The sequence below is a fragment of the Apis cerana genome, linkage group LG9, assembly GCF_029169275.1.
Source record: "Apis cerana isolate GH-2021 linkage group LG9, AcerK_1.0, whole genome shotgun sequence".
Taxonomy (NCBI): Eukaryota; Metazoa; Arthropoda; class Insecta; order Hymenoptera; family Apidae; genus Apis; species Apis cerana.
The window spans coordinates 1,524,909-1,544,450 of NC_083860.1; the positions used below are offsets into that span (position 1 = coordinate 1,524,909).

Here is a 19,542-nt window from a genome sequence, read left to right on the forward strand (position 1 = left end):
GCGTAACGATAGAATTCGCGTGTTGGTAATTCGCGACATAGCTGCAAGCCTGCTTCTTTTATTATATAAACCCACGGCTTTTGCGCGCGCAGCCTGCTATTGTCGCAGTCACGGTAGCGCCCCCAGGACAGAAAGTTTCCTTCATGGAAACGGTCAAGTTTTCGAATGATTTCCGCCGAATTCAGCACTGTTGCGCGACCAAAGAACTCGTCGAAAGACAATGCTATGCAGAATACGATGTTCAGTCTTCTATGTGGCATTGGTATTCCAGAAAGCGCACACACCTCTTATCGTGGAGCAACAAGGAAAGTCAGAGAGAACGTCGTCTTCGTGCTGTTGCATCGCTAACGCGACTCTTTCTGCTCGTGAATCCTCGTGATTTCTCGTAAGTCGTGATCCACGATCCTGCGATTCGGCCCTAAAGGTCGGTGTGAAACGCGAGATACGCTCACTTATGTAATCTCACTTCTCTTTTCCTTCATCTTTCCTCTCTTTGCAACTATGCACAACGATCACTTATATGCCGATCACCTTTCTATAGAAAATTATTCTACATCGATTACTTTTTAGCGCTTAATATTAATTGATGTGAAATTATCGAGAACTGCTATGAATTACCGTGTTACATTAAAATCTTTATCGATGATTTTCCATCGGATCTTTATGTCGTGAAATAAAAATATAATTAAAAGAAAAATATAAGAATAAAAAGGATCAATATTGTATAGGATAAACAATGCATTTAATTGATGATTTAAAATTTTTTAAATAATTTAAAAATATATTATTTTATTCTATTAATTTCTTTTTTGTATGAAGATTTTATTTTAGATTTATTTAAAATGAATTTCCGATTATAAATTGTTTAAATTTACTTATGTTTAATTTTATTAATTTTAGTTATTTATTCCTAATTTTTTATAATATAGTCATTTAATATCTTTTGTACTTATAACTTTTGATATTGCAATAGAATAAAATCTCTATTTTATTTGATTATTTAATTACTTCTTACATTTTAAAAAGATAAATATAAATTTACTTTTAATGTTTATTAAAAAAAATAATAAATTCGTATTTTTTTTTAAATTTTTTTAATTTTTAAAAATTCATTTTCAAAAATTCATTCATTAATTTTTAAAAATTAATTCATTTTATATATATATATATATATATATATATATATATATATATATATATATATATATAATGAATATATAATATTATTTAATTTAATTATTAAATTTTAATAAAATTCTACCAAATTATTCATTTCATAACATTTTTTTTATAATACAAAATTATAAGACTAAAATTATAAAAGAATAATTCTTTATTTTTAAAATTAGATCAAATCAAATTTAATTTTTTTCGGAATTTAATATGTACTTTTATATATATATTAATATGTATTTATACATATTATTATATGTATTAATATAATATTAATACATAATATGTATTTTATTGCTATTTTCTTATTTTATTATAAATATCTAAAGATATATTCATGTTATATTTAAAATAAAGAGATTCATTAATATGAATAATTTTAAGATTACATATCTACATCATATATGATTACTGCAGTTGTTTTGCACTAATAAAGTAAAGAAATAAGGTAAGAAGATTGATTAATCTGGATCCACATATGTAATTTAAAGAATTCATATTTTTTATTAAACATATTTTTATATTAAACATTTATTACCAAAAATAATTTTTATATTTAGACTACATAAAAAAACCATAAATTATTATAAAAATATTATTTATTATCATAAATTTTTTAACTTATTAATAATATACTTAATTAATATACTATATTTAAATATTAAAGAAATTAATTAATAATATTGAGAGAAAAATAAATTTAGATTTTAATAAGAAAAAATTATAAAATATTTTATTTGATTAAATATTTCATTTCATTTATTTCTATTTGTCGATATTTTATACTATAATAATAATAAATAGTTATAAATATTACATGTGATTAAAAATTTGAATATATAAATATTTATATATTGATATATTAAAAAATATGCATTTAAATATTTTATTGAATTTATAAAGAGACAAATTAATTTAATTTTGATTTTTTTTAGATATACGATCATATTTTTTTCTGATTTGAAAAAAATATTTTTTAAATTTCGATTAACAGTAAGTATAGTTGCTTGATTTTCGATTTACAGCATCTACAATGCTGATGCAATATTCGCAAACGAGTTCACGAGAATCTCTCTTAACCGTTCCTGCAATTATGTTGACGCAACATCAAGAGACAGTTTCATTCACTTTCTCTCATTTTTCTAGTCTTCTTCATATCCTTAGACAATTCATGCCATATCCATCATGGAATACATATCGATATATATATATATTAATTAAAATAAGTTAATTAAAATCATAGTGGATTCTTTTAATAATTTCTTTTTAAATCATTGAAAGAAAATAGTTGCTTTTTTTTAAAATCGTATAAATATTTATAATTATACTAGAGAAAATATAAAAATTTTTGCTTATAACATAAATTATATATTGAGCAAACTTATAATAATAATGCCTACATAACAATAAAAATTTTATTATAAATATATAATAATTTTCTTAAAAAGAAACATTTAAAAGGTTAATCTAATATTAACTTAATAAATTTATATACAAGGTCCACGTATTAATTGAATAACAGAATATGGGATAAATGAGTAAAAAATATAAAAGAATAAGAAATAAATAATATAAAATAATGTATCCGTTTTTATTAAATATATATAACAATATTTTATATTTTACAGTATTTAATAAATTTTGAATTTGAAATTATTAGAAAAATTTTAAATTGATATAGATGTAAAAAAAGTAATAAAATATCCGTCTATTTTTATATTTCATGAAAATGAAATTATAAATATATCAAGTGAATATAAATATATCAAGAAAGAATGAAATATTTAAATCATATATAAATATTATTTATTAAATAAATTTCTGTGCAAGTGCAATATAAAACTGAAATATATTAATAATTGTATCATCAAGATATTATAAATATTATGTAAATAGTCTGTAAATATCTTACCTGATATTGAATCAATCTCTTCCGAATTCATTCTGGAATCTTGAAATATTAGCTTTATTATCTTGAAATATTATTAAAAAAGTTGATATAATTTTTATAATTTAAAACATAAAGATTCATATGGAAATCAATATAAGTTGAATTTTTTTTTTAAAATAACTTACATAATTTAACAGTTTTTTTATTTTTAAAACTTTCAATCAGATTAATCAATTAAATCGTTAAATTCATAAAACAGATTCTTTTCTCTATGTTTATTAATATTTATATTTTTTTTCATTTTTTAATATTTATTAAATTAATTGATTTCTATATTTATATATAATAAAAGTTAGTACATATAATAAAAGTTTACTGGTTTTTACTATCTATATATTTTTTTTTTAAATAAAAAGAATTTCAGTTAAATAAATTTTTTATTTTCGTAAATTTATATATATGAAAATATAAAATATTAATATCAAAAATATTAAAATATTAAAATATTATATATATTTACTTATTCATTATTATTTAATATTATATATAGCAATAACTTTTTAAAATTTTCTTAATATAACATTTATTTAAAAAAAATAATTTATAGACTAAAAATGATCATTTTATATTATAAAAAATACATGAATCTACATTATTCAATATCAGAAATTCAGTATCAGAAATTTTACAATTTTTATTATATCATAATCAGAATTTTTGTTTATCATTATTAAATTTCTTTAAATTCGAATTTTGAAGAATTTTGAATGATTATTGCTATAAATTAATTATACAACAATTATCATGTAAATGTATTATGAATCACAATTATAATCCATTTCTATAAATCAAAAACAGAAATATATAATATATTTATTTATATTATTTATAAAAATATATAAAATATATGTATTAGATTTTTCATAAAATTCTATAGATTATCTTGCATTTATTAAAATTATTATAATTCATTTTCTTAATTGAAATATTAATTATTAACTCAAATAATTTATTTTCATTACTTTAGAGAAAATTAAATTTCATTTTAAATAAATGTTGATTTGATTTCATGGTAATTTTTTAAAATTTTGAAGATTTTTAAATTTTTTTACACTGAATAAAATAATGTAAATAACTAAATTACTTTAGTAGTATCTTTTTTCAATTACCAATTAATCAATTACTTTTTAAAAATTAGAAAACAAACATGAATTAATTAAAGCATTATATTTTTAAAATAAAACTTAAATAACTTAAAAATATTAAAATAAAAATATATTATCATTCATAGTACCCCATGCTACAAAAATATTATTTTATATTTTGATTGATTTCTACATTTTTTAACAATTTATCTAAAAAAAAGAATAATAAACGTTAAAAAATAATTGATAATTAATTTTTAATTGGAAAAAAAAATTAAAAAATGTTTTTAAATTATATAAAAAATTTTAAATCATTAAATATTCGTTAAATAGATCCTTTGCTCTAAATAATAATTGAATGTAATGTTTGGAAAGTAAGCAGATTGAAAATGAATTTTTTATTTTTCCAATTTATTTATTTTTGGCAGTTATTTTAAGCATTTAATCGACTGTTATAAAATTATCATATCATATCATAAATTATCATATCGTCTTGATATCAACAAGAATGTTAAATTTCAATCTATTATCTTATAACGTAATGGCTAATTTAAAAAACAGAATAAAATTAAGAATAAAATTAAAAAGATTTTGCAATATTTATTTATAACTTTAAAAAAATTAAAAAAGACTATTTATAAAATTTCTTATTATACAAAATAGCCCAAAATAATATTATCTATACCTATCTTATACACAATGTACAATCTTTTTTTAAATACATTATTTTTATTTGAATATAGTAACTTGATTGTCAAAAATAAATTTATTTTATTTAAATCTATCTTAGACTCTAAAAACTCAATTATTGTGAAATATAAATTAAATTTAAAGCATTCTATCATAATTTACAAGTGATTTACAGACTTTAAAAAAAATGCAAATTTAATCTAACGATATAAAAAATATTTATTCTCAAAAAAAAATTCGCAATTTATCAATCAAATGCAATCACACCAGTATCTATGGTTTATATAATAGTTAAACGAATTAGTTTATTTACCTCTATTTTCATTTCATTTCCATTTGCTGTTTATTATTTTTAAGATTGCGTGCAAAGGAAGCCTAATTTGCTTAGCACAAGATCCAAAGTGGAATTAAGCTTAAACGATCGATGGCGGATAACAGGGTCCCGGGCGAAGGAAGAATGCGAAGCAAGTACGGCCTGGTGTACAAGGTGGTATATAAGCCGGATGGGTTTGTCTCGTGTTCCAAGTATTACAAGAGCGATATCCACGTGTCGAGACTGTCAATTCGTAATGTTGCGCGCGACGAGCATCTTCGTCCACGTTCGCCTACCTTCGGCCACCGGGTTTTTCCCCTTCCTTCCTCGCCTTTTTCATGAGAACGTTGACTCCGAGGCGTGGCGCCGGAACTCGAGAAACGTCCTAGCCCGACGACCTCCTCGGAAATTACGTGAGTCGACCGCGTTCCATTCACAATTGCCCTTACTATCGTTAGATCTTTGATTCCCTCGCCCTTTCCCCTTCAACATCGATTCATTAACTCATTCAATCTCGATCCCTGAACCTCGATCAAATTTCCCGCCATTTTTCTTTGCATTAATTTTCTTCGAATCAATTTTTCTTCGAAATCGATAAAATAAATAAGATAAGTAGATAAGATAAATTTTCTCCTCCCGTAATTTTTGTTCTGGGAAACAGTGTGTATGTACGTCTATCTAAGAGACAAACGTTTCGAACATTAAAAAAAATTTGACAAAGAAAACAAAACGAAGAAAATTTTTCTTTGTGGAAAGAATAAAATTTTTTTATCATGTAAGATTTATAGTTTAAGAAAAATTAATAATTCTTGTTAAAAAGATAAATAATAAATAATAAGTGAGTCACACTATCATTTTATCATTATAGTGAATGAAAATTTTGTTATCTGGTCCGATATCCAGAAAAAGAAATTCGAATGTGCTGAATAAACAGGAAATTAGAAACTGAACTTATGAGCATGTTATTGATCGGTGACCACTAGTGCGCCAGCGCAGCGCAATCCTAAGGGCAAAACAGTAGCAATCCACCCTCATTCACGTTTTGTGCAGTGTTCTTGTGTCGTTCCATCGTCCATTCGCCGCTTTTAGTTTGACACTTTCAAAGTGTCATCGCGCGTGGCTAACATGTCTGGTGGTATGTATACATACATTTAATTTTAGGTTTTTTGTATCTTTCTTTCTTTTTTTATTCTCTCGAGAGAAGAAAATGAGACGAAAGAAGGCAAAAATGAGGTATAGATAATGAAGGAAGACGAAAAGAGAGAGAAAGAGAGAGAAAACAAAACGAAGAAGAAAAGTTTATTAACATTTAATCGTTTTTCATTTTATTCATCAAGACAGGGACTATATTGGATTTGCAACATTACCCGAACAAGTGCACAGAAAATCGGTTAAAAGAGGATTCGAGTTCACTCTGATGGTGTTAGGAGAAAGTGGCCTTGGAAAATCTACTTTAATAAACAGTCTCTTCCTCGGAGATCTTTACAAAGACCGACGAATTCTTGATGCAGCTGGTTGGTACTACTAAATAGTACTAAAATAATAATTCCCACGATGATCATTGCCAAAACCAGTTCTTTCTAGAACGCATTGAAAAAACAACAACGATAGAAAAGAAGACAATGGATATCGAAGAACGTGGAGTCAGGCTACGTCTAACGATCGTTGACACACCAGGTATAATCTCTTTTAATATCCAACTGTTCTAGAAATTGATATTAGCAATATTTTGAGATATATTAAATTTTTGAAAAATAAAAAAATTTTTAGTTTTTCTCAATAATAAATTCTCAAGCATTTTATCCAATTTTATTTAAAAAATTATAGAAATGTTAAAAAAAAATGATAATTAAAAAATATTGTGTCAAATGAAATAAAAGATTTTGCAAAGATTTTTAGTATTAGCTATCTGTTAATTCATAATTTGATCATATCTTATATGATACTCATATATCTTAATCGTTTTAAATATTATATTATTAATTATGTTTAATATATTAATAATATCTCAAGTAATATCGTAAATTTCTAACTATTTAATGTCTTTGTATCGTTATTATAAAAATCTTTTAAACAAGAATTATCAAAATTATTTTGAAATATGAAAATCAATAATATTTTCTCTATAAATCATATATTTTTTCATTTCAATTATAATATTTCAAATATAATATTTCAAATATAACACTTGAAGAAATGAAAAAATTAAAAAAATTGAATTTTTTTATTAAAAAAAATTTATTTTCTTGTTGTTTATTTTAAATGACTAGTTATTAAGTTTTATTACTATTAATTGCAAATAATTATTTCTAAAAATTTTACTAATAATAATTATTTTTATTCTCCTATAATATAAAATACAAATATTATGAAACTAAAGGAAATTAATTAGGCGAAAATGAATTATAAAAATACCAATTAAATCATAAAAATATAAATTAAAATATTAACAGAAAATAATTTCAATTTTCTGAATCATCAAATACTTTAATGTTAATGTTAATATAAATTTGTTTTTTTAATATTATTTTTACAAACATCTTTATTTAATATCTTTTTTATAACAATTTGAAAAAACGAAAATTTTTATACAATATACAATTTTATGCATTCATTTGCAATATATTTGCAATATAATTTAAATTTTTTTTTACATTTGTGAATTAAAATTGTGTTGTGAAATATTTACTATTTTAATATATTTTTTGTGTTTTGATATATGTTATTTCATTGAACGTAAATTACTTTATGTTTTTCAATTTATATTTATTTATTGTTTTTATTTATTATTCTATGATTAAGAATTTTTATTAAATTAAAATCATAATATTTTTCTATAATATAAATTAATTAACACTATTATTATTATATTATTAATTATAACAATATAATAATAATATTCATTTGTTTATGTTTTAACATATTTTTAATAATTATCAGATAACTTATAGTTTAGATATCCAATATTAAAATTTTGGACTTCATGAAAATTTTATAAAAGTATTTTGTTATCAACTAATTAATTACATAGTTTTTTTTTATATTTTTAGAAATATTTGTCATTAGAATTTGTATATTCAATAATTTTATGTCTAATTGTTACATTACTTAATTTAAATTAATATCTAATTTCAGACAAAAATACAATTATTTTGCTAATATAAAATATCATTATTATAAAATGAATTTATCATAAACAGTGATTTGCAAATCATTTGAAATTATATATTTTATCAAGTTATAATATTTATGTTTATGATACCGAGATCAGAAATTAATATAATTTTCTTATCAACCTAATAAATATATATATATTATTTTTATTAAAAGAATATTAAAAAAAAATTCCATTTGTAATTGAATTATTTTATAATCTATAATAAACATTTATTAGATTAATATATAATCTCATTTTTTCAAATAAATCTATTTTCTTCATGTTCTATATAATTTATTTTTATAAACAACTTACTATTTTAATTTAATTTAGTTTTATTTTATGTTTATATATATAAAAATTATTGTTTTATTTATATAAAAATTATCTAATAATTCAACAAATCTTAGTCTCCACATTTTCTTTATTCTTCAGTCGTCTTAAAATTATTCATGTATAAAATTATGTAATCAAAATAATATTTCTAATTATAATTATCTATTACAAATATATCTGGTCTTTTTCAAATATTTTTTATAAAATTTATTTAAAAATATTTTTAATAATTTTTATAATACTTTCCTTATGTTTAATATATTCACTACTGCCATCTAGGAATAAATATTTTTATATTTTATAATTCTTATTTTTTTTCTTATTTTATTTTTTAATTTAAAATTATATTTTATAATTTTATACAATATAATAAAAATATGAAAAAAAATTACAATATAATAATTATAATGTAATAAATAATATTAATATAATATATATAATGTATGTAATATTAATATGTAAATTTTAATATAATAATATAATTTATTATTCTTTATATTATATATAATCATTTCTTGAAAAATTCTATAAAAATTAATAAATAATGTTCATGAAAAATTTGTATCATATATGTGATGTACGAACAATTTTATTTTTGTTTCGATTCAATTTTTAATTTTTTAAATTCATATAAAATTATCATCAATTTTTTTAATTTTCAATTTTCAATTTTCAATATTTAATTTTTTTTAAATTAAATTCATATAAAATAATATAGTAGATACATATTAATCAAATATAATGGCTAATGTTATTTAATTTAATTAATTTCAAATTCTGAAGAAATAATCATTTTATATGCATTAAATATGATTTTATATCGATATTATGAAATATAAAATAATAATAATAATATAAAATGTCACAAAACTTTCAGGCAATTAAATTAATTTGTATTCAGGATTTGGCGATGCAGTAAATTGTGAGGACACTTGGAAAGCATGTTCAGCCTATATTGACGAACAATTTCGACAATATTTCACGGACGAAAGTGGATTAAATAGGAAGAATATTCAAGATAATCGAGTACATTGTTGCTTATACTTTATACCTCCTTATGGTCACGGGTATGTTTAAATATTTCTTCAACATTTTCTTGATTATATATATATATATATATATATATATATATATATATATGTATATATATATATATATATATGTTGCATTTACTTTTTTGTTATTTTTTTCTCATAGACTTAGACAAATTGATCTGGAAGTATTGAAACGATTACATCGTAAAGTAAATGTTGTCCCTGTAATTGCGAAAGCGGATACGTTGACTACTTATGAAGTAAAAAAATTAAAAGAACGAATCCTTACTGACATTGAAGAACACGAAATTCAGGTATTATATTTTTCTCAATTTTTCAATTTTTTTTTATTAGATCATTAATTAAGTTTTTCGAATTTTTTACTTTAAAGTATTTATTAAAATGATGTTGTTGCAATTTTTTTTCTCAATTCTAATATATCATAATAAAATAATTAATATTCTTTACTGAACGGTATCTTTAAAGAATTTCATGGTTTCTTTATTTTTATGTGTATTATATATAATATTTATATTATATAAATTTCTTATCATATAAATATTTTTATTAAATTTCTAATTATATAGAAAATGAATTAGTAGAAAATAATAAAGAAAATATTAATAATATTTATAAGAAAATCGCCAGTTTTATTTTTTAATTGTTATATAAAATTTATACTAATAATAAAAATTATATATTAATTTATATGAATAGAAGGGATTATATATATAATTTATATTTTAATAAAAATTATAATCTCATCGATATAAGATAAAAATGATAAAAATACATATTTGAAAAAAATTAAATTAAGTTATACTTATATATTTGTACAATTTTTCGCGCAATTAATATTATATATAAATATATATTATATATATATAATATTAAATAATATAAATTTAACATTTATAAAAAAAAATATATAAAATAAAAATATATAAAAATATATAAAAATATATAAAAAAAAATAACATTTATAAATATAAAATATAAAAATATAATATCCAAAAATTATATAGAATTTTTTAATGATAGTTAATCTTTTTGTAAAATTATTGTAATTAATCATTTTGTTTTTTATATATTATATAAACTTAATAATGAAATATATAGAAAAATTGCTGAGAATGTATTTCTAATATTTATAATATTAATATTATATTAATATTATAATAATATTAATATTAATATTTATATTATTATAATATATTATAATATTATATAATAATATTATAATATTAATATTATATATATTATATTAATAATATTAAATAATATCAAAAACATATATATTGAGATTCTTTGATATTGGCAAAAATTTCATGTCGATATGAGAAGAATTAATTGAAAATGCTAATTAATTGATTGATATATTATGTTTTACTATTTAACAAGAATTCTACTTAATTAGAAGCTTTTGTTAATTATATATAATTATTAATTATCTCTACAGATATCTATTGCTATAGATATCTATCTTTTTAAATAATATTGCTGAATGAATAATATTGCTGAAATATTATAAAAAATATTGAATGAAATAAATAATTATTTTCCTGAAACGACTACATTTCGATAATTTATAAAAGTTTCTACTTTAGATATAAAATATTTTAAGATATTTATTGAGATCTACATTTTTGAGAAATTAATATTTATTTTAAAATTTTATTTCATATGAAACATTATTTCAGTGTTATAATTTAAAATCAAAAATGATATTTCGTATCAATTAAAGAAATAAATATAATATAACGAGAGAAATATAATATAAGGAAAATGATATAACCAAAATGGAGAATAAACTGCTTGGAAATGAATTATTGCATTAATTTAAACAAAAAGATATTTCCCATCATTCTATTACAAATAACTTTAAAATTTTCTTTCAAACTATTTCATGTCAATAAATGTGCCCATTTCTTTTTTTAATATAATATATTATAATAAAATAACTAATTTTTGAAAAGAAAATTAGCATGAGAAATGTAAATTCAGTGTAAGCATCATTTAAAAATCCACAAAATTTATTTAACGATCTAATATTTAATAAATATAATTTGTAAAAAAAATACAAAAATAAAGATTAAAGATGAAACAATAAAATATGATATTTTTTCATACAGATATATCAATTTCCGGATTGTGATAGCGATGAAGATGAAGAATTTAAACAGCAAGACAAAGAACTTAAAGCGTGCATCCCGTTTGCTGTAGTCGGTAGTTCAACAGTACTCGAAGTCGCGGGAAAGAAGGTTCGTGGTCGTCAATATCCTTGGGGAGTAGTAGAAGGTAACTAAATTTCATATTTTCAAATAACAAAAAACAATTCTAAAGTATGTATGTATAAGTATATGAAGTCAACGAAGTTTTAGAATTAAAATTTTTTTTTTAAAAAATACTGATTAAATTATCTAGTTATTATTTATTGGCATAATAATATTGTTTGAATTTAATTTATGAAAAATTTCATCTATTCGAGTATAGATATCCAAAAATTTAAAAAATGATGATGCAAACCAAGATAAAACAAAAATTATTTTACGATTTGAATTGTTTGAATTAATCCTATTCTTTATGAAATTTGCTTACAAATATTACTAGGAGTATTTAATTTATTTTTATCAATAACTAAAAACTATCAATAACTAAAAAAACATTATTTTTTTATTTTTGATTATTTTTTTTATTTTGAATTTTTACAAAATCTTTGCAACATAAAACCTAAAATCTGTGCAACCAAAACCTATGCAACCTAATTTAACCTAAGCTATATATAGTAATAACAGATAACCTTACTTAATCTAATCTATATATAATAATAACAGATTCTTTCACACGATAATACAGAAATATTGTCATGATTATCAAGCATCAAGCTTAATGAAAAATGAAAAATGAAAAATGAAAAATGAAATATTATTTTAAGAAACATCATTTTAATTCGAAAATATCTATATCAATATATCAGTATAAATAAGTTGAACAAAATTTCTGACAACTGATTTTTACATAAAAATTCAGAAATTTTATGACTGATTTAATATTAATTTAATACATTGAAATTTAAGAAGCAATAATACTTTTTTCTTGAGAATTTAATTTAATTTTTGATAATTCTAAAACTTCGTAAACATAACTTAAATTGTTTGAATTCCATTTAACATTTGAATTTTAATGGAGCGCAGTGGAAAACCCGAAGCACAGTGATTTCGTGAAATTAAGGACAATGCTAATATCTACGCACATGCAAGATCTGAAAGACGTCACGCAAGATGTGCATTATGAGAATTTCCGGGCACAATGCATTTCACAAATTTCACAGCAAGCTATTCGGGAACGGAGGTATTTACGCATGTAAATAAGTATTGCATTCAGTAGGTATATCTTCTCTCTAAATGTATATCCATATATTTTCTGATATATTATTTAAAATACTCGTGGTATCTTTGAATAAATAGATATTTGATACTTTAGATAAATCACTTCGTCGATTATCTTGAAATATGTACGTATATTGTGAATAATTTTTTCTTTTTTTAATTTTAATATTTTATGAGCAAATATTTCGAAAAATATAAAAGATATAAAAAAATATTTTAAGTAAGAATTATAAAGAATAATATTAATATAATATAAATTATGAAAAAGGAGTTCATGCTGTCATTTAATTAATCTTACAATATCTCTGAATAAACTTGCAAAAATCAAATTTCAACATAATTAAAATTTATATATTATTATTATTGATATTAAAATTCTTTTCGAAAAATTAATTAAACGAGTTTTTAATAAGCTATTGATATATCGTAAAAATAAAATTGGCATTTGCTAAATTTAACAGTTTTTTAAATTTTTTATGTATGATTAAACTATTTAAAAAATAATATCTTTAAAATTGAGTCAAAAAAATAATAAAACAATTCGTTTTTTTGAAAACGAATAAACTTGTTGTGTACCGAAGTAAACAGTTGAAAATTAAAATATTTATTAACATGAAATCTTTATCAATGTGACATATATAATTTATATATATATATAAATAATAATATTTATATAAATTAATAAATATAATATAATATATAATATAATATATAAATATATAAATAAATATAAATATATAAATTAATAAAATAATAAATAATATATATAAAATTATATTTTTTTATAATCATTATGATGTGTGTGTATATATATATATATATACATATGTATATATATTATATAAGATGCTTATAATATAAGCTTAGAGTAATTAGAAAGCAGTGATAATATTTTGACTTTGGAATATGATTACACAGGAACTATTATGCTAACAAAAAATTCTTACATGAAGATATTATTTATTTATTTGACATTATTAATAACACCATAAATTTCATTGTATATCAAATAATATGCAAATCTTTAATAAAAAACAGAAAATGGGGAAAACATAAAAATAATTTTTATTTATATTTTTTTAATAAATTATTTTATTACATTTATGATAAATATATAAATTATTTTTTTGATGTATTTAAATTTACTCATAATGTATTGTATCAATTTTTTACTTAATAGAAAAAAAACAATAATATAATTTAAATAATAATTAAATTTTTCTGTATTAAAGTTTTTTTTGTATTATAACGTTACAATCCCACTTGTTGATATTATAATCATATCTTATATTTTTAAACTTATATTATAAATTTTTATTAATGTTTGAGATGTTTAAAAGTAATAAATGCTAAGTAATAATTAATATTATTTTAAAAAAGACAAAATTAAAAATTAAAAAATATATAAAAATAATTATAAAGAGAATATTTATATTATATTTTTAAATCAGTAAAAAAAAATTATTCTAAAGCATCGAAAAGTTATTTTGTTCATTATATATGTGCGTATCTATCACTATTTGGCATGGATAAATGTATTCTAAATATCATTTTTCACTATATATTCAAAATATATATTTTGGCATATTTAACATGTTATTATGTATTCATGTTAATAAATTTTTATTGATTATATTTATTAAATTTGGAGATTTCTCATATCTCAGAAAAAATTTATATTAAAGATAAATTTAGATAATTTTTAAATATGTATATGTTAATATGTCGATTCACAAAATGTTAATATATTTTATGTTTCTCAGTATATTTTTTTTCGAGACTAATGCAATTTATTTCAATTTTACATAATATAATATATTTATATAATATAAAATATATATTTTGAATAATATAAAAGATACCAATTACAATTTACAATATTTCTTACAAATTTGATCTGATTATATGAAAAATAATTGCATAAAATGATAACAGAAAATAATAAAAAATTCGATCAAACATATCAGTATAAAAATTGTCTATCATATTAGCTTTACAAGATACATGAAAAGATTTTTGCTATATTACAATAATATAACATATATAACAATAATATAACAATAATATAACAATAATATAATAATTTTTTATCAATTGCATCATATATTAGCTGTAAAATCAAATATTATTTAGAATCAATAATATAATTAATAATATAATTAATCAATTTTTTTTGTTAAAATATATCATTTTAAAATTATTTAATTTTTAATACATATAAATAAAAACTTATCATATAATATTTTATTTTAAATATTCGAAAAATCATAAGTATAAAATTTATTTTTGTAATTTCCATTCTTTTCATTATAAATTGAAAATAAAAAAAATGTATCTTAATAAAAAAAAATGTAATAAAAAAACCTTGTAATAATCATATTTGATTTTACTAAACAAGAATGATATTAGGCAATAGAATTGGTAAAAATATTGGAAAAAATCTTAGAAATTCTTTTAATGAAATATTCTCGAAAAAATCGATATTTTTTACTCATTTATTTTCTAAAATTAACATAAGCAATCTTCACAATCATTTTATTATGAAGAAATCTTTTCATTATTAAATAACGATACAAATTTCTTCTATATTAAATGGTTGATTTTCTTCTATATTATTAAGAAACATACTATATATATATATATATATATATTATAAGTATATTATAAGAATGTTATAATTCTATATTATTATTAAGAAATTTTATATAAATATGTATATGAAATTTAAATATATTGCATTAATATTACATTAATTATCAAAATTATAAAAACATTAAAAATCATAATTTGTCCTACCATTTTGTGTACCGAATGTAATATAGTTTTTAATTTAAAAATTCGATTCGTTAATGCAAATTTATTTAAGAATATAAGATCAAATAAATAACAGCATGATTTTGTCTTTAATATTGTATAACTTTTTTCTAAAAAAATTTTTTATATTTTACATATTTTTTTAAAGAAGATTAAGATGAATATATCTTATATAACAATTATTTGATTTCCAAAATATATACTTTTTTAAAAAATATTTCTAATATTTCCTACTTGTAAAGTTTCAAATTCAATAAATTTTTGAAGTTCGATAAATTTAAATTTAAATTCTATAGAAATTTGTATAAAATATCTATGAATATATATTTTATACAAATATATAATTATAAAAAAAAGTAAGTAAAAGTATTTTGAATAAATTTCTTACTTTTTTTTCTTCCTTTTCTCCTTATATTTTTCATTATTTTTTTATGGTGTTGTTGTTATTTCTATCTTTTATATTTGTAAATAAGATATTATTTTCTTCGTCTTTGGATCTTTTTCATTTCATTAATCAGTTATTAAATCAATAAAAGTAAATAATTTTACTTTCTTTCATTCACAGTAAACTGAAAAGAGATTCGGGTCCACATTTCGAAAACAGTATATCAGACACAGATAGACTACTTTTGCAGAAAGACGAGGAGGTAAGAAAATGACAAAGAATTATGAATAATCGATATTATGTGCTTCTTAATTATGCGTAACTTCATTTAACATAACATTTGAAAGAATTTTAAATAGCATGCATTAATTATTTTATATTATTTCCTAAAATAATATTATTAAGTATAAAATAAAAAATGATTTCATTCAATTATTTGTTTACTATTTTTACAAAAATCATTAATTTGATTTTTTATTATTTAAAAATATATTATTAATTAAAAATTACAATTAATTAAAAATATATATTCATATAAACATATTTTTTAATTAAATATTTATATAGTTATTTATTTCAATTAATTTCAACAAAAATGTTGTAAAACTTCATTTGATAAAATAATTTAATAAAATTAATAAAATTTATTTATTAATAAAATTTCAATAAATAAATAATATATATATTTTTAAAATTCTTATTATTTGAAAAAAAGAAATTGTAATATCTATATTTGTTCTTAAATTGTTAAAAAAATAGCAAAAATGTATTTAAATAAACATTTACATAATCATAATTTCATTAAATTTTATAAAAATTTATTTCAAACACTATGTGAAATTTTAGAATTTAATATACATATAATATAATTATATATATAAATAAATATAATATAATAAATATAAATATAATTAACATTGAACATAACAGTGAATAAAATATAATAATTTTAGAATTCTTCTAATTAAGAATTTGAAGAAAAAAAAAAATTTTTTAAATAATTACAATAAAAATTATCAAAAAGTTTAAAAATAATTTCGATATTATAGTTTATAAACAAAACAATAAAATTTTGAAACATTATAATAATAAAGCATTTCAAATTTATTTTGAAATTTATATAAATTGCATCATTTCAAAACTTGTTCACTTTATAAATTATATATTTTATAAATTACAATTTTTTCTTCTTATTTATATAATATTTCTTACATATTTTATTATATATATAAAATATTCATGATATATAAAATCTATTAAAAATTGATATGTAATAATTATGGATCTATTAACGTTTAACAAATTATTTTTAAACTATTTGTAATTGTTTTTAAATTATTTTTATTTAATATTTTATATTTTTTTGTATTTTTTTACTTCATGCATTATTCTGTAAAGTAATTCATAATTATAAATAATTTTATATATTCCTCGTTTTTTATGATTTAATGATTTTCCCAATTTCTTTTATAAATAATCATATAAATTATAAATTTCTAAAAATATATATTTGTTATTATATATTATTATTATTTATTTATTCAAGTTTTTTTTAATAAAAAAAGTTATACAATTTTTTTAAAATTAATTACATTACTATATAAATAGTAATAGAAAAAACAAGTATTTTTGAAATCAAGAAATGACATTTTAAATAAAAATTATAAATTTTTTGCAATGTAAATATAATTGTAATTATTTTCAATTTTTTATAATGAATTCTTAATTTTTTAAATTTCTTTAATAAGATATTTATTTGCTTAAGAATTAAAAAATAGCAGAATATTTCAAGAGGAAAGAATAATTATATATTATATTTTATATGCAATTCTTATTCTATGTATTCTATTCTATATTTAATCACAAAAATCTTTATATAAAAATTCAAATTCTAATAAATTATGTTTATCAAAATTAATAATTCCATTTTATATAAAATATTATGAATATATAGATTATGAATATAATCGTAATTAATTATATATGTAACAATTTTTTTATTAATGAACTATTATTTCGAAGGGATGAAATCATCCCTTAGATATCAGAATTATATTCATTTCTTAAATATAAATTTATACAAGATAGAAAAAGATCAAAAATTTTAATTAATTTTAAAATGTTTAAACTTTAATGTTCTTATTATCTAATTGTAAAAAATATTTCTAGACAAAATTGTTTACAAAACATGAAAAAATTATAAATTTAAAATTTGATTTCACATAAAAATATTCTATCGAAAAATAAATTGTTTGTGTATAATCCATTATAATTTTTAAAATCATTTTTCAAAATGAATGAATTTCTTTGTAAGATAACTTGAATGAAAATTTTTGTAACTGTATATACATGTTTTTATTGTTCATAAAAAATTTTTAAAATTGCTTTTCAAATTTTCCACAGATAAGAAGAATGCAAGATATGCTCGCACAAATGCAAGAGAAATTAAAAGCTACAGGACAAGTTGGTCCAGGAATTGGTCTCAGAGGAAGAGTCGGCAGTCTTGGAAACGACTTAGATGCCACGGATGTCGAAAAGAAACGCAACAGTATTATAGATGTTTAAGCTCTTAATTATAATACTAGCATATATTATTATTGTTGTAATTTCATTATATCGAACTTTTGATTCTATGTAAATGCGCACAAGATTATCGAAACGTATTTCAAAGGACGAGAAAGTTTTATACGAGTACTATTATAGGAGTATTATTGATGCATTATTAAATTAATCATTAGGTGGTTAATCATGTTTACGAACAAGTTTTTACTTTTATATTTATACTGCTTGTATAGTAGTTAGAATATTATCGTGTCACGTAAACTATGTTTTAATATTATTCACGACATGAAAAGATTGTATTTGTATCATGGTATATTTATAAAAATGAAAATAATAGTAAAAGTAAAGGAAAAGTATGATATAAGAGAAAAAAAAATACGAACCATTTTCTTTTTCTTCGTTAATTATTATGTTATTAATATATCAATTATATATTTAATCAGAAAATTGTTTTTTCAATGCAATTTCTACAACAATAAACATATATTATTTATCTAATAAATTTTAATTTCAAATAATCTTTCTCTAATCTGTAATTTGAATAACTTCAATTCTTATCGAAAACAGTAAGAATTTTAGCGATTCAGGAACTGAACTCACCAAATGAATGATTGCTGTTATAGCCAGAAAGGCAATGCGGTTTTATTATTAAC

General features: G+C 18.9%; 1 protein-coding gene across 7 annotated transcripts; it reads left to right on the top strand.

Annotated features, from left to right (window-relative positions):
• Positions 1–143: 143 nt before the first annotated feature.
• Positions 144–19,391, top strand: LOC107996169 (septin-2). 7 transcript variants are annotated; one of them, XM_062079832.1, is made up of 10 exons: positions 4,609–5,987; positions 6,081–6,347; positions 6,550–6,726; positions 6,797–6,889; positions 9,607–9,772; positions 9,903–10,053; positions 11,872–12,037; positions 12,934–13,102; positions 16,508–16,589; positions 18,731–19,391. In XM_062079832.1, exons 2-10 carry the CDS (start codon positions 6,338–6,340, stop codon positions 18,890–18,892), a joined length of 1,176 nt encoding a protein of 391 aa, XP_061935816.1. In that variant the 5' UTR covers positions 4,609–5,987; positions 6,081–6,337; the 3' UTR covers positions 18,893–19,391. The 7 variants fall into 7 exon arrangements, with proteins under 7 accessions (XP_061935814.1, XP_061935815.1, XP_061935816.1 ...); XM_062079834.1 differs by having other exon boundaries at positions 12,934–13,090; XM_062079830.1 differs by lacking the exons at positions 4,609–5,987; positions 6,081–6,347 and adding an exon at positions 144–385 and having other exon boundaries at positions 6,554–6,726.
• The last annotated feature ends 151 nt before the right edge of the window (positions 19,392–19,542 follow it).